The following is a 15986-nucleotide window of genomic DNA, read 5'->3' as shown; positions in this document are numbered from 1 at the left end:
ACGGAAATGATAATATGTAGGAGAGTCCCATTGACTTTACTCACCCTGACCCGGAGGCGGGGGTTGAGAAGTCGGCATGGAGCCAGCCTGACCACCCATCATGAAACCAGGTGGGAGCATGGGCATATTAGGGAAACTGAAACCATATGCAGGAACAGCAGGAGGAACACCAGGGTTGTTCATGCTGTTCACGTCACCGCGATCATGAGAGCCAGAGTTGTGACTCCCACCGAAACCATCACGCTCCGGACGGCGACCAGTGAAGCGATCACCTTGAGTGCGAGTGGAAATTGGGCCCCGTTTGCCACCAGTGTCGGTTGCAATGCGACGGCTGATAGCCTTGGAAGATACACCCGCACCGATCTCAATGTCAGGCTCCTCTACCACCATTCCAGATTCAATCTGACGGCCACCAGTGCCACCGTACTCCGCAGTAAGCATCCACTTGCGGTCTGCCTCGGTCAAACGTTCAATGGGAATGATACTGACACCAGTTTGGTAGTCGCTACAGTCACGGGGTCCGAATCCAACACCCCACCGGGTGCGCAGCTGCATCTCACCCGCGCGGTACGACTCCATCCCATCACGTGCGGCGATAGCATCCTGGCGAGAAATCATCTTGATGAATGCATGACGCTTGTCGACATTGACAATGCAGGTTTGGACGATACCAAATTTGCCGAACAGGGCACGCAGGTTGGCCTCGGAGGAGGTGACACCGCCGACGAAAAGGGTGCGACTCAAGACCTTCATGTTGTTTTGGCCAATAGAATAATCCCATTCAATCAGCTTAGGACCCGGAGGGGGGAGATTAGGGTCATTGCGAGAAGGTGAGGGTGAACGGCGTCTGCGTCCAGGGCTACGCTGGCGGTACTCATTGCCTCGACGTCCACGGGCATCCCGAAGATCACCTCGACGACCAGGGGATTCACCACGGTACTCACCATAGACAGGGCTGTCACGGCGACGAGGGGGAGAAGCAGTACGGCGTCGGTCCCAACCGGGAGAGCGTGAACGGCGGCGATATCCTCCAGGGGAACCGTATTGGCGGTCACGATCACGATCATCTCGATTCTGATTATCTTGTGAGCCCCATCCAGGCATCGCGGGCATTCCAGGCATTCCAGGCATTCCAGGCATTCCAGGCATTCCGGGCATTCCAGGCATACCGGGCATCGGAGGCATCCCCGGCATGGCATTATTGAAGCCAGGCTGGGCCGGGTTTGCGCCCATGTTGCTCATGGTGAAGAGCTGCAGGGCAGTTGCCCATTGTTCTTGGGGGATTCCCTGAGCGGCAAGCATTTGGAGCAGCTGAAGCTGCTGTGCCATTGCACCTCCATCGGGAATAGCTGGAGCTGCGGCCTGAGGAAGCATGGCTGCCATCGGGTTGGGGGTAGGGCTCTGGGTTTGAGGCTGGCCCAAGGCGGGGTTCTGACCGAGAGCGCCCAGAGCAGCGTAGGGGTTCATAGCATTGGGGGCGGCAAATTGGTTGGGAGCCGAGGAGGGAACCGAGGCATCGGCGGATGAGATTGGCAACGGGGCAGAGGGGTTCAAAGCCGCCAGTGGGTTTGGGGCTGGGGCAGGGGCAGCGGGGGCGGTGTTCTGCTTGGCCATGTCGGCCAATGCCTTCAAGATACTCGAGGTATCTGGGGCAGCAGCAGAGGCGTTCCCTCCCATTGGGTTCGAACCTGGAGCTGGAGATCCTTCAGGAGTGGTTGACTCGACGTCTGAACAAACGGTTAGATTGAAGCCCAAAACCAAGCATACACGAAGATAAGAAAGAAACACGATAACCAATTCGATAGGAAAACAATCTGATGATAAGAGTGAAGGATCCAAGCTTACTTTGGGGGGTGTTCGTGTTCAGTTTGTCTCGCATGGAGGCGAGCATAGGAAGGGGGAATGTGCATCCCCTCTCCCAGATATCAATGAGCTTCTTGATCTTGTCCTGTACAATTAAGAAAGAAAGAGATACGTTAATCATACGGTTCCTCTAAAGAATCGAAGTCATGCGGGACGCATACACCAGGGCCATCGGCCCCAACATCGAATTCGGATGCATATCTATTGCGTACCTTTTGATCTTGTGGGGCGGTGTTTATGATATCTCCCATCAAAACAGGCAGAAGTTCGGTGACTCGGTTAACACCAGCGGCGAAAGTTCCATCTGGGGCGGAACTCCCAGGTGGTTGTCCAGCCTTGCGTGCAGCTTCTACCCACTGTCGGGTTACAGAGTCTACGACATAGAGTACGCCCAACTTGTGGGTGCCCGGTGCCTTTTTGAAATGGGTGTAGATCTTTTGAATAAGAACGGATTCATTCTGTGAAGGGTTAGTCATATGGTCGAGACGGTGAATTTGGAGTGAAAAACGTACCTGAACATTTGCTGTGCACAATGTTGTGATGCTGTGGATTTTGGAGCCAGAGACGCCAGGGGCTTTCAAAGCCAGCATGGAGTTGAGATAACTCTCCAGTTCCGCTACAGCTGACGACATGTTGACGGAGAATAAAGCAAAAGGGGAAGTTGTTCAGAAGTGAAAGGTCTATTGCCGTCTTTTGGGGGACCCGAAAAGGAAAACGAAGTTTCGTCGACCCAGGCTACTGAACACAATTGCGAGGAGTAATTGGGGCAAAATGTCTTCTTTTTTGGTTTTGGGGGTTTTTTCTCCCTGAACAAGATTAGGTGTCGGGAAAAAGTTAATCTAGCCGTTTTCTTCACTACAGCATAGGAGTCACTGTTGAACCAGGCCAGAATAGAAAAAGAAGATGTCGCCTACAGCTGGAATACAGCCTAGGGGGGGGGGTTTCGCCTTTTGATGCCTGAAGTACGAGTACGAGGGTACAACCTAAGGCGTACTTGTGAATTCCAGGACCAAGAAAAAAGAAAGTAAGAATCCAGCGACGGATTTACAGAGTACTATCCGTGGAAGAATTCGAGTTGTTGGATCCGAGATAAAAAGATGGTCGACTGGTCGATGAGTTGATGAGTTGAACGTGACGGAAGGAGAAATGTTAAGTGGAACAAATGAAGGAAATGAAAAATATGAAAAAAAGCGGTAAGTAAAGCGGTGGGAAAGGAAGACAGTGTAATAAGAAAATCCACTAGTCTTTATTTGGAATGAATTCACACGTGACTTGACATACCATGTTCTCTGCACATTTAGCTGATCACGTCTTCCGTACCATTCGGGAATCAGTTCCGTTCCCCTGGCTACGTTTTGTTGATGGGGGGACTTTTGACTTCAAGCACTAACAGATAGGAACCCACTCCGCTGAGAGCTAGGATGGGGCCGGGAAGATTTCCGTTGGCGAATGTCGGCTTCTTTTGGTTTGAATCTTTACTGTTTTGGTTCTAGTCTCTCCTCCCAATTTCGGTGAGCTTTTTGAGAAATAATCGGCTACAAACGGAGATGGAATTGTAGAGAGTCGAGCTTCAATATATACATGAATATGAAAATCAAGTCATCTACCAAAATCATATGCACAATGCCATCATGGGTCAGGAATATCGAATCAGATGCTCATCCCAGGTGCCTCCAGAAGGTGGTTAGAACCCATTTTGATGCCGAGGTGCCCCAACCCGCACTTCCGGCAGCCCGAGACTACCTACCGTCTTTGCCGACGTCACTGCCATGATGACCCTATCAGGGATAGTGGGTATTTACACTCCGTATAATAACGGTATATCTAGAACCCCTAATGAGATCAACTTATAGCCTCGGTTAGCCCTAATCAGATTGGGTGGGGAGAAATGTATTACAACGGACACGGATATACTGGTGATTCATTAGAAGCTCCAAAATAGTATACATACTTGGTACTGATACAAAATACAAATATACGAATACCAAAGATACACGGCAGCCCGAGACACTACGGTGTTACATGTACCGTTGGGAGTAAAATTACCTGATCAGCCCGAACCGGGACCGGCAGGATCACGGAGAAATGCAAAAGAATTATAAAAGTTTATCCGAGAAAAGGGAGCTCCCGGTTTCTTCCCTTTTCTTTCCCCCATCCGCTCTATCCTTTCTTTCCCAAACTTCTCTTGTAGAGATTGAAAAAAAGATAAATAATGGCCTCCATTCGAATTGGTTCCTCCGTTCTGCGGTCCTCCGTGGCCAAGCCCGTGCAGACTGCTGCCCTGAACGGCGCTCGCTGCTACTCTTCCGCCAAGGCTAAGGTGTGTCTTCAACCCAGTATTGAAATATAGTCGTGAAGATCATCAATTGGAATACTAATTCCCCCGGATAGTCCCTCAAGGACACCTTCGCCGACAACCTGCCCGCCGAGATCGAGAAGGTTAAGAAGCTCCGCAAGTATGTCATTCCGTGCCAACCAACCAAACTACGTGTCATTTTGCTGATACAATCGCAGGGAGTTCGGTAACAAGGTCATCGGCGAGGTCACCCTTGACCAGGCCTACGGTGGTGCCCGTGGTATCAAGTCTCTCGTCTGGGAGGTGGGTTTTGCATCTTGATAGCGTCATCACGCGCACGGACTGTCAGACTGACTTTTTTTTTTTGGTGATGTAGGGTTCCGTCCTTGACTCCGAGGAGGGTATCCGTTTCCGTGGCCGTACCGTAAGTGATTGGAAATGGGAAGTGGAAGGTCGACATGCATCTAACACCCCGATCTAGATCCCTGAGATCCAGGAACTTCTCCCCAAGGCTCCCGGTGGTGAGGAGCCCCTTCCTGAGGGTCTCTTCTGGCTTCTCTTGACCGGCGAGATCCCCTCCGAGCAGCAAGTCCGTGACCTGTCTGCCGAATGGGCTGCCCGCTCCGATGTTCCCAAGTTCGTTGAGGAGCTCATCGACCGCTGCCCCAGCACCCTCCACCCCATGGCCCAGTTCTCCCTGGCCGTGACCGCTCTTGAGCACGAGTCCTCCTTCTCCAAGGCCTACGCCAAGGGTGTCAACAAGAAGGAGTACTGGAACTACACTTTCGAGGACTCCATGGACCTGATCGCCAAGCTGCCCACCATTGCCGCCAAGATCTACCGCAACGTCTTCCAGGACGGCAAGGTCGCCCCCATCCAGAAGGACAAGGATTACTCCTACAACTTGGCCAACCAGCTCGGCTTCGCCGGCAACAAGGACTTTGTTGAGCTGATGCGTCTTTACCTGACCATCCACTCCGACCACGAGGGTGGTAACGTCAGCGCCCACACCACTCACCTTGTCGGTTCCGCCCTGAGCTCCCCCATGCTCTCCCTGTCCGCCGGTCTCCAGGGTCTGGCCGGTCCTCTGCACGGTCTTGCTAACCAGGAGGTCCTGAACTGGCTCACCAAGATGAAGGCTGCCGTTGGCAACGATCTGACTGATGAGTCCATCAAGAACTACCTGTGGTCCACCCTGAACGCCGGCCAGGTCGTTCCCGGATACGGCCACGCCGTCCTGCGCAAGACTGACCCCCGTTACATGTCTCAGCGCGAGTTTGCCCTGCGCAAGCTTCCCGATGACCCCATGTTCAAGCTGGTCAGCCAGGTCTACAAGATTGCCCCCGGTGTTTTGACCGAGCACGGCAAGACCAAGAACCCCTACCCCAACGTTGATGCTCACTCCGGTGTCCTCCTCCAGTACTACGGTCTGACTGAGGCCAACTTCTACACCGTCCTGTTCGGTGTTTCCCGTGCTCTTGGTGTCCTGCCCCAGCTGATCATCGACCGTGCTCTTGGTATGCCCATTGAGCGCCCCAAGTCCTTCAGCACTGAGGCCTACGCCAAGCTGGTCGGTGCCAAGCTGTGAATTTGACAGCACAAATGGTTTGGGGGATGTTTCTTAAGTTAAGACATGACATGTATTATTCCTTTTTATATCTAGTCCTGTGATTGTTTTTTGTCATGTATGATAGGACTTGACCGGTTCGAGCGGGCCTTGTAACAGCACACTTCCTCGATATCATGATTATGGGGTCACGTAAATTTCGTATTTCATCATTTTCGGACTTTTAAAAAGTAAATCAAAAGTGATGTATGCATCGTATCTTAGTGTACGATAAGGCCAAAATGTTTTGAATTGGGTAAATGGTCTGACGGCTACTGAGGAGAATCAATCACTGAATTGTTGGGGAGGCTCAACCTTCTCAGCTGACCCACTTGGGATGGAAAAATAGTCAAGTAAATAATTCGTTGTTAGGGCGATATGAGAACATGGAGAACTCCGTACGGAATACTCCGTGAAAAATGTCATCAGCTTTTAAACAATTCGATCAAAATTTGGCGAATCTCGGGGGGGGGGGGTTTAATTTGAATGTCCGAAATTAGCAGTTGTTTTAAGACTTTACGTAGTATTACAGGTTGAAAGCAGAAGAGAAGGCGGTATGGGAGATACTCTGTACCCAATAGAATGAGTGGAAACTATTTGGCTTAAGGTACCGACTCCTCCCCCGATTTCCCCCTATAAGATATTTGATACCTTCCTCCCCCCAGCTTTCTTTCTTCTTTTCCATACCAACTTTTCTTCACAACCCCGGACTCCTTCCTCTGAGTCTTTTACTCCCTCTACTCTCTTCTCTATTCCCTTAAGCTACGAAGCCCCTTCATCCCTTGGTCAGGGCCCCTTTCAGCAGCATCCCCATTCCAGAAATGTCGACAACTCCAGAGAAGGCCGTTGCGCCTCAGCTTGAGAAGAAGCCCGTCAAGTTCAGCAACCTGCTACTGGGCGCTGGTTTGAATTTGTTTGAGGTCACAACATTGGGACAGGTTTGTAACTCTTAAGCTCTGCACCCTTCTTAGTGAGGATGCTTAACCATCCCCATCCACTAACATCCCTCTCTTTTCCTTTCTAGCCGTTGGAAGTGATCAAGACAACCATGGCCGCAAACCGGGGCGACAGCTTCGGCACAGCTATGGGTCGGATTTGGGGCCGTGGCGGGATTCTCGGTTGTATGTGGCCCCCTTCGCTTTTCCTCCGATGCACGCACCTTGCGTGTGGGGTTCAACTCCGGCCAGGCGGCCAATCCTGTTGGAATCAAATGAAGCTGACCGAAGATCTTTTCTCTAGACTACCAAGGACTCATTCCGTGGGCCTGGATTGAGGCCTCCACTAAGGGCGCGGTCCTCCTGTTCGTCGCCTCTGAAGCGGAGTGGCAGGCTCGCCGATTCGGTGCCAATGATTTCGTTAGCGGTATCAGCGGTGGTATGGCTGGTGGTATCGCCCAGGCGTATGCCACCATGGGCTTCTGCACTTGCATGAAGACTGTCGAGATCACCAAGCACAAGATGGCTGCCCAGGGCGTCCAGCCCGCGAGCACTTTCGGAACCTTCATGGATATCTACCGCAAGGAGGGTATCCGGGGTATCAACCGTGGCGTCAATGCCGTCGCTATTCGCCAAACTACCAACTGGGGTTCTCGCTTCGGTCTCTCCCGTTTGGCCGAGTCTGCCATCCGCAAGGTCACCGGCAAGGAAGATGGCCAGAAGCTGTCCGCCTGGGAGAAGATCCTCGCCTCCAGTCTCGGTGGTGGTCTTTCCGCCTGGAACCAGCCCATTGAAGTCATCCGTGTCGAGATGCAGAGCAAGACCGTTGACCCCAACCGCCCCAAGAACCTTACTGTCGGCAAGGCCTTCAAGTACATCTACGATTCCAACGGTATCCGTGGTCTCTACCGCGGTGTCGCTCCCCGTATTGGTCTGGGCATCTGGCAGACCGTCTGCATGGTGGCTCTTGGTGACATGTACGTTGTTTCCCCCCCCCCCCCCCCCCCCCCCTCCCTCATGATACCCGAGCTAACATTTGTCTTTGTATAGGGCCAAAGAAGCAGTCGAAAAACTGACTGGCGATACTGTCACCGCTAAGCACTAAAGAGAAGGTTTGAGATACCCTTCTGCTATGCAGCGGTTGTCGGAGAAGAGCGAGACTTTGTTTAAATTCCCATCGTTCATACATCCATAATTTGAAACAGACCCCGATACCCACTGAATGCAATTGTGATTGATACTCAAATAACGCAACCTTTTGTAATTTTCTGAATCGACGATATAAAGATTGGAGAGAAAGCAGAGCGCCATTGATTCTTCCGATAGTAGGACATTGAATTCATATTTCCCTGTGTTCTCGGGGTAAATCTACCCCGTCCAAGCTCTTGTCGAATCATCCGATCTCGGGGGCGTAAATCGGCTCTTGGCAAGGCTCCTGGTATTGTATTGACATCTTCACTGTATTGGCTTCCATTTATCCGTATTGTCTTAATGTCATGTGGCTATACGGCCATGTTGACCTCGGCTATTAAGTCATGTAAGCTATACTTGTTGTCTCATGTGATTTTAATAGAAATTACTTGTTCATATGTCATTTCATATGAAGATCCCTATACTATTTGGAGTTGAAAACAGGAGCAAAATTTTTTTTCTAAAGAAACCACAGATTATCAACTGGTGCTTTGGAAGGGTCATTCGACAGGGCTACCAAGCTCATCATGTACCAGGCTTGGTACACGTGCGTGGTCATGTCATTTTGGCATGTTCTGCTCTTCTATATCCCGAGATTTTGCCTGCTTGTGGATTGGACACGAAGAAGTAGGTTTGGATCCTCAGCCATTGTCGACAGAATAAGGAGTAAGACCGAAGGAAGAAAAAAGTAAAACGGAATCACTACAGGGGAGCCGCATTGAATAAGGTACAATTGTATTACAGTCAACTACACCCTCAAACACAAAGGAGATATCGGGAAAGAATCTAGGCACAAGTGATCACATCAAATCCAAACGAGGAAACACGCTTTTCCCTCGGTCTAGGGGTTGTATGGTATACAAGGGATATTTAAGCAGACAGACCAAGGTCCTCAGCGTATGGGAGCTGGTGGACGTCGCCAACGCTGACGAGAGTGGCCTTTCCGGACAAGAAGGAGTGGGCAACCTGTAGAAATCATAGTCAGCATAAATAGATTCAACAAAGAAATGAGAAAACGGAACCTACCTCCTTGACCTGTTGCTCAGTAACGTTCTCAATAGCCTTGGCGATCTCGCCAATCTGGTAAGCCTTGCTACCGTGAACCAGACCGGAGCCAGTAGCCTCAAGGCCAGTCTCGAGAGTCTGGACAGACTCCAAAGCACTGAACTTGGCCAGAGCGATGGCCTTCTTAATGTCCTCGCTGGCGACCTCACCGGCAGCGGCCTTCTTAAGGGCATCGACAACATTCTTGCTGGCAGCACCAACCTGGTCGGCAGCACCGGTAAGGGTGACAGTGAAGAGACCCGCATCAGAGTAGGCGTGGTTCTTAGTCGAAACGTTGAGGAAAGAGAAGCCCTGGGTGGCCTTAGACAGGAGAGAGAAACCAGGGGTCCACTTGATGGAGGACTCGCCGCCCAGGAGAGCAGCCAAGACGGAAGCCTCGGGCTTGTAGCCAGCGGTACCGAAAGCGCTGGAGCCAGGGAAGGCAATCACGACGGCGTTGCCGGCCTTGGAGGGGAGACGCTGCTCGCCACCGAAGTACTTGGTAGGCTCAGTGGACAGGAGCTTGTACTGGCCGGAGGAGGCACCGGTCGGGAGATCCTGGAAGAATTGGCCCACCCACTTGGTGACATCGGCGGAGTTGGGACCGGTGGCAACCAAAGCGACGTTGGACTTGGAGTAGGCATCCTGAGCAAACTGGGCCAGGGCGTCGGCGGACAGGTACTTCTCATAGGGGGTAGACTGGCTGGGGGTGACGGGAGAACCCAGGCCGCGGTGGAAAGCGACGCCGTGAGCGGCATCAATGGCGACGGTCTCGGCGTTGGAGTAAACGGCGTCCTGCTGGTACTTGAGGAGTTGGCTGACAACCTCGCTCAGTTCATGGTCTAATGTCAAAATAAGAATTCATGTCAGTCGGGTGAGCCTCCCCAAAAAAAGATTTTGATATTCCACCCTTTTCACTTCATTCTCAAGCTCAATTACCCCATCCGTGATAGCAAGTCACTTACCGGTGAACTTGGGCTTGCCAGCAACCTCAGCGAGCAGCTCTGTGAAGTATGGGAGATCATTGGCGAGGAACTTGGCGCGGAGAACGACGTTTTCGCGCGAGTGTGTCGACGAGATCTGACCGCCCAGCAGCTCAACCTCCCGAGTGATGCGCAGTGCGGAACGCTTAAGTGTGGTCTAGGAATAGACAGGTCAGCATTGAGGAAGATGATGGACAATGATTTGTTGCGGACCGACCTTGAAGGCGAACTTGTCAAGGGCATTGGAGAAACCAGGGAAGGGCTCGTAACGAGAACCAGCCTTGGCCACCAGGGCCAGAGTGCCGGTGGCACCGTTGACCTCACGGTTGGCAACCTTTACACCGGCAGCCTCGGTGACATCGTACTGGAAGGTCGGGTTGGCAGCAGAGGCCATGGCCCGACGGCCGGCGGAGAGCGCACGCGGCGCATTTCGGCTGAGGGAAGACCGCGACAGCATGATGCGCCAGGGAGAATTGAAGAAGGGGGAAAAAAAAGGAACCCGAATGGGCTTTAAGTGAAGCAATTGAGGGGAGGGGAGGGGGGGATGCGTCGGGAGATGGAAGCAGACGGGTTACGAAAAGCTTCAAGATGCCGGGGCCAGGTTGATTACTCGGACTCTGATTGGTTGCCGTGACGAGTCGGACGGACTCGGAAGAACTTTTCTACTAAGAAGTTCAAGACTTTTGATATGTAATGTTATATATAAATGAGTATGAATATTGACTTGAATGATATATATTATATATTTTGGAGTTAAATTATTAGAAGACAATTCCTATAATATCAATTCATGACAAGCAAGAAAAGAGAAAGATAGACAGAGGGACGGGAAAGAGGAGGAAAGTTGTATATGCAGAATCAGATGATCATTCACGTGACTGATAAGCAAAAAAGTGCCCGCCGCAATACTCTCTCGCAACTATATCAGTTCCCCTCCATGAACTTGTTGCGGTGACCCTCAATTGCTCCTCATGAGGACTGGAGGCTGGCAAGCCTTATTAATACACGATGATGATGTCCCAGGTTCGCGCTAACCCCCCTCCACTGACCTTGATCTAGTGACTGACACTTCTTTGCACAGCATGCTGTGGAGCTCTGTACGCTCCTCATCGAGGATCACTTTGGAGAGCTGTTCGCAGTAAGTATTCCTGAAATAATAATATGATGCACATACACCTCTGCAAGAATAGCCTTATTTTGGTCGAATTCCAGGTCCAGAGCAACGCTAATCATTAGCTCGATGTTTCATAGCGCATCTTCTCGACTCTCCAACGTTATGAACGGCTTTCTCTTCCTCGACTAAAATTCTATTCTCGCCTGACTGACCGTCAGCTCCGCCATGGCCTGACAGCCATGATACAGCACCATCTCATCTACTATTTCACTTCTCTTGAAGATAACAATACCTACTACGAATCAAATCCCCATGCCGCATACTACCTCGTGCGCTCGGGAAAGATTCTTCACTTGGTCGAAGATCGGTTGGGTGAATATGCGGCCCGGGTCATGGAAGCAATCCTATTCCTTGGTCATGCCTCTGTCAGCCACCTCGAAACCCTTCCCGAGCTTCAATCATTATCGTCCATAGTTCCAAATGGACAAACAAATGGCAACGAAGAACCGGAGGAGGATGATATGGACGTTGAAGAACAATCCGGCAGAACCAACGGAGATCACTCTCCTGAAAAAAAGCCCGCTCCTTTCCATGCTACCCTCAGAGCTCTCGCATCTCATGGATACTTGATGCGTGTTCGTGACGCTCACTTCCAGAGTCCCTCTGATAATCTACTTGAGGCACAACGCACCGTATCTGCCCGTTCAGATATAAAGGCATTAAAGGGGAAGAGGCAGCAAGAGACAGTCGCACTTGAGATCCAGGAACTGGTACATAATCGGACACACGCCGACCTTTCTCAGGGGCTCATGGTTGATGGTCTTCCTCGAGGCGTCAAAAGGAAGTTTGGACGGAATGACCAAATGCCAGAGAACGGAGTAAATGGGCATCAAATGACAGAGGACCACTGGTCAGAAGATGAGGACGAATTCGACAACACCCCCATGGAGGTAAGGGCATTTATAATCAACCGTGGTACTGGAAGCTGACGTTCCTCTTCAGTCCGGATTGGTCGTGCGGGTCAACTATGAAAAGTTGGATGTGGCGTTGCGAAACGCTAGGTTTGTCACTCTTGCTGAGCAGGATGCACCTCCGGCGACTGCACAGGTATATGACGCCCTCCTTCGTCGTATTGAATATGTCACGCTTCGCTGCCGAGATTCCGATGAGATCCCACGTGAGCGCGAAGAGGGAGAGCAGTGGACTGTACCCATCGATGCAGAGAAGATAGTAGGGGATATTGATCCTTATCTGGACCTTTCAGGGGCCTTTGCCCCGCTAGACTCATCTTCGCAGTCGGTAAATCGACGCGGAAAACGGCCTCTGGAAAATGGGGTCAACGGTGACCATGAGGGCTCTGACAACGATGAGTCCAGTGGTCCCAATCGAGCCTGGGAGATCAACCAACACCTTCAACTTCTTTCACAACCCCCTCATAGTCTCACATCGTGCGTGGAGCTGTATGGCGTCCCCAAGTGGCGGGTAGGGTTCCGTGGCTTGGCCCGCAAATTACGGCACCTGGAACTGGAACGAATGATTGAATCTAGGTATGGCGACGTTGCCATCCGTGTGATCCGTGTGCTCCATGCCAAGGGCAAATTAGATGAGAAGCGACTTCAAGAAATCAGTCTTCTTCCATTCAAGGATCTGCGACAAACACTTTCTAGCATGCAGTCTGGTGGATTTGTGGATTTACAGGAAGTGCCCAAGGACGCACAACGCCAGCCTTCCAAGACTATTTTCTTATGGTACTATGATCCGGACCGTGTCTGCAGCAGTATCTTGGAGGACACATACAAGGCCATGTCGAGAACCTTGCAGCGCATCAAAGTCGAGCGAGGCCGACTCAAGGATTTCCTCGAGAAGACCGAGCGTAGCGATGTTAAGGGCCACGAGGAAGAGTACCTTACTGAAGAGGAGTTGGAACTATTACAGCGCTGGAAAGACAAGGAAGCTCTCTTACTTGCCGAAGTGGCTCGCCTGGATGATATGGTGGCTGTGTTCCGCGATTATTGATTCCATATAATCGTCATCGCTTTTAAAGGTGATCAGGGGGGTTCTTTCTTTGCATCTGTATAGCCACACGAGCGACAAAACCTACCCAGGCAGCATTTCAAGGTGTTATATCTTCTTCATCTTCCCACTGCAAAATCACAGAGTGGGTTGACACGCAATCAAGTCTGTATATCAATCCTGGAAGATATCCATAGTCCAAAATTTCAAAGATTGAAAGAGAATTGCTAGATGATTACAACTTGCCCTTGTACAAGTCCAATCTGTGCGCTAATTGGGAATGATTTTGAAACATGCCAAGTATAAGTATTACATTCGTCATCTTCAATCTTCTATAATCAGACTAGACACTCAAAAGTACCGTGAAAGAGTACATACAGCCTAGATATAATTAATGTTACGAGACGTAATTGGAGGTTTATTGAATGATAATTCAAAACACACTGAGGATGAACATAATTCAGGTTTTAGATCTAGCAATTCTCTAAGGTGATATGTCAAAAAAGTCTATCTTGATACACACAGATCATAAGGATATAACAAAGAAGGATAAAAGAGTAATGAAAACACAAAAGCCACCCAATAAGAGCAAAGACACAACACCGACGCTATAACCAGAGCAAAAGCTGCTGATGACAATCCTAGGGTTATCCGATTCCTTTTCCTAATCCAAAAAAAAATACATTGTGAATCGATCCCCGATTCCATTTTAGAATGTAAATTCGGTCATGAACTCTTCTTGTCTTCCGACTCAAGACCGTTTGTATTGCTAGCCACCTGTTCGGTGCTGCCTGCGGTGGGGGTGTTGCTCCCATCTTTGAGTGCGAAGCCCGCGAGTTTGGCCTCAGTCGCGGCCAGTTTCGCAGTGGTGTCATTAAGGCTCTTTTGCAGAGACTTGATATAGTCGATAGCCATTTCCACCGCACTGGCCTTGCTGATAGCCTGGTTGGCCGATTTATCCTTCTCCTTGTCGCCGGATTTGACCCCTGTCAAGGCAGCCTCCTTGGCCAGTCGGGCCTGGACAAAGTCTGGTGGGACCAATGCTTCAATTTCTTTGAGAGCGCTGTTGATGCGGTTTCGCCGGCCCTGTTCGGCCAATTTATGGTTGGTACGCTTGGAGCTGAGATTCTCAGCCAAGGTCTCTGGATATGAAACACCCGAGGGCAAAGTCCCGTCGAGTATATGCTGATAGTTCGACTTGGAAGCCAAGAGCGCATCTTGCGCATAATCTATATTATGTGGTTAGCCAGAACAGAAGGGTCTGAAAACTAGAACACAAGTTGAACTCACTTTCACCACCGGCCCGCATCAGCGGCTGGATACTAGGGCTAATTTTTGGTCGAAGTTGCGGGCTGGCGTGTGTGGAAGACACACTTGGCCGTTTCCGACTGGATATGGAAGACCGGGATGGATCTGACCTCTTCGGGATCGGCCCGCTGGGAGATGGCATTGCGGCCGTGCGAGGGCTGATGGCAACGGTCCCGCTTGGGGGTCCCGACCTGGATTCCAGTGAAGGAGTCAAGTTTGCAGAGATGGCTGGACTGACCATGGTCCGGAGACTGGTGTCAATGCGATTCATCCTAGGACGCGACTGTGGGGCTTCCACCGCTTCAGGCAAAGCAATGTCCTCCATTGTCTCGTCATGATATTCCAGTTGAGCTCGTCCCATAAACTGACCCGATGGATCATGGGTGTGTTGTGATCGCTGGATGCGCATGAGAGTCGCCGGAGTCGCGGCACTGGGAGGCTGTGTCGCTTGGGGAGCAATGGCCGGGGACCTGCGCGACGGAGGTAGCGCCGGGGGTAGCATCAAAGGTTCTGACAAGGGTTCAGGCGAAACTGAGTCCTGACCGGAGCCCTCGGTGCTGCTAGCTTGAAGCGAGCGCACATCATTGTTCTGCGGTTTATTCAATTCCTGGGACAGGCTGTTGTAAAACTCCTCCGAATTAGGAACCTGTCTTCCCCTCCGCTGCGTCTGGGCCCGTATGGAGGGCGACTGTTTGACCTTGCTTCGTCCCGAAAGGTGAGAAGTGGTTGAGGTGCGTCGGCGATTGGTCTTGCGAATGATGCTTGGTGAGCCCGGGGTTGAAGTCCCCGGCAGTTGATTGGCCTCGACGCTGGTGGGCACAAAGCCCACATCTGACATCCGTCTAGATTGGTAAAATCCATGCGTGGAGTGCGATTGGGCCTCCAGAGCGGGTGAGGTGAGGGGAGTGATGCTATATTCCCCGGGAACGGCATAACTGTCCAGTTGGAATTGGGTTTCCAGTGGTGTCATCGCAGGCGATATGAGGGGAGTGTAGAGCGCCTGGCAACCTGGTGAGCAAGAGAGGCCCGAGAGAAAAGGGTTAGATATATCAAATCTGATACATACCTGGTCCTCAACGCGCGAGTATCGAGGATCATACATCTCCGGGTTATCATCAATCCGCTGCGAGTATCGTACTGCATTGCCGTGCATTTCGACACTGTTTGGAGTCGGAGGGATCATCGGCGGGCCTTGCATGTAGTGGCCCGACTGTTGTGACATGGCCTGATGGGAGGAATCCTGGGCGCAGAAGCCTGGGGTCATACTGGGAGTACTTGTGTAGGGCATGGCGGGTTGCGACTGGGCCGAGTGGTGTCCAAAATCCATTGCCAGGCCTTCCATTGAGGTCGCATATATATTTGATCGCGGGTCTGAGGCCATAGTCGAGGGTACCGTGGTGGGAGGATGTCCCATTGATTGTTGCTGTTGCTCCTGCATCTGGGAATGTGCTGGTCCGTGCCCTTCCAAGTCGGAGAAATGCATATCGAACTCAAGGAAGTTGGAAAATTCATCTTCCCCAGGCGCTGCGATGAGCGTATTCTCATGGAGTTGTTCCGACCATGACATGGCCGATTGTGGCTCCATGGTGCCTTTCGTCTTTGGTGGTGGAGGGGTGAGAAGGTTTGAGAAGAG

At 51.2% G+C, this 15986-nt stretch overlaps 6 protein-coding genes across 6 annotated transcripts; 3 read left to right on the top strand and 3 right to left on the bottom strand.

The window, feature by feature from the left end:
- Positions 1-36: 36 nt before the first annotated feature.
- On the bottom strand, positions 37-2495 carry N7520_010752 (Nrd1 complex RNA-binding subunit; the record flags this gene model as incomplete). Its single annotated transcript, XM_057144685.1, has 4 exons — positions 37-1727; positions 1846-1948; positions 2025-2321; positions 2376-2495. The coding sequence occupies 4 exons, from the start codon at positions 2493-2495 to the stop codon at positions 37-39; spliced, it is 2211 nt and encodes a 736-aa protein (XP_056990439.1).
- Positions 2496-4075: 1580 nt separating this feature from the next.
- On the top strand, positions 4076-5747 carry cit1 (citrate (Si)-synthase CIT1; the record flags this gene model as incomplete). The annotated part of the gene is made up of 5 exons (XM_057144684.1): positions 4076-4183; positions 4255-4319; positions 4378-4462; positions 4536-4583; positions 4641-5747. The coding sequence occupies 5 exons, from the start codon at positions 4076-4078 to the stop codon at positions 5745-5747; spliced, it is 1413 nt and encodes a 470-aa protein (XP_056990438.1).
- Positions 5748-6586: 839 nt separating this feature from the next.
- Positions 6587-7805, top strand: N7520_010750 (putative mitochondrial DNA replication protein (Yhm2); the record flags this gene model as incomplete). Its single annotated transcript, XM_057144683.1, has 4 exons — positions 6587-6703; positions 6790-6886; positions 7005-7677; positions 7751-7805. The coding sequence occupies 4 exons, from the start codon at positions 6587-6589 to the stop codon at positions 7803-7805; spliced, it is 942 nt and encodes a 313-aa protein (XP_056990437.1).
- Positions 7806-8761: 956 nt separating this feature from the next.
- N7520_010749 (ubiquinol--cytochrome-c reductase subunit 2) lies at positions 8762-10375 on the bottom strand (the record flags this gene model as incomplete). Its single annotated transcript, XM_057144682.1, has 4 exons — positions 8762-8857; positions 8918-9777; positions 9901-10075; positions 10136-10375. The coding sequence occupies 4 exons, from the start codon at positions 10373-10375 to the stop codon at positions 8762-8764; spliced, it is 1371 nt and encodes a 456-aa protein (XP_056990436.1).
- A 551-nt stretch (positions 10376-10926) lies between these two features.
- Positions 10927-13048, top strand: N7520_010748 (uncharacterized protein; the record flags this gene model as incomplete). Its single annotated transcript, XM_057144681.1, has 4 exons — positions 10927-10941; positions 11000-11056; positions 11170-11982; positions 12035-13048. The coding sequence occupies 4 exons, from the start codon at positions 10927-10929 to the stop codon at positions 13046-13048; spliced, it is 1899 nt and encodes a 632-aa protein (XP_056990435.1).
- Positions 13049-13771: 723 nt separating this feature from the next.
- Positions 13772-15938, bottom strand: N7520_010747 (phosphate-sensing transcription factor PHO4; the record flags this gene model as incomplete). The annotated part of the gene is made up of 2 exons (XM_057144680.1): positions 13772-14274; positions 14336-15938. The coding sequence occupies 2 exons, from the start codon at positions 15936-15938 to the stop codon at positions 13772-13774; spliced, it is 2106 nt and encodes a 701-aa protein (XP_056990434.1).
- Between the last annotated feature and the right edge of the window lie 48 nt (positions 15939-15986).

The sequence above is a fragment of the Penicillium odoratum genome, assembly GCF_028828045.1.
Source record: "Penicillium odoratum strain IBT 22623 chromosome Unknown utg000008l_segment0_segment0, whole genome shotgun sequence".
Lineage (NCBI taxonomy): Eukaryota > Fungi > Ascomycota > Eurotiomycetes > Eurotiales > Aspergillaceae > Penicillium > Penicillium odoratum.
Note: the sequence above shows the minus strand (reverse complement) of the source record. Positions and strands in the feature narration are given on the sequence as shown.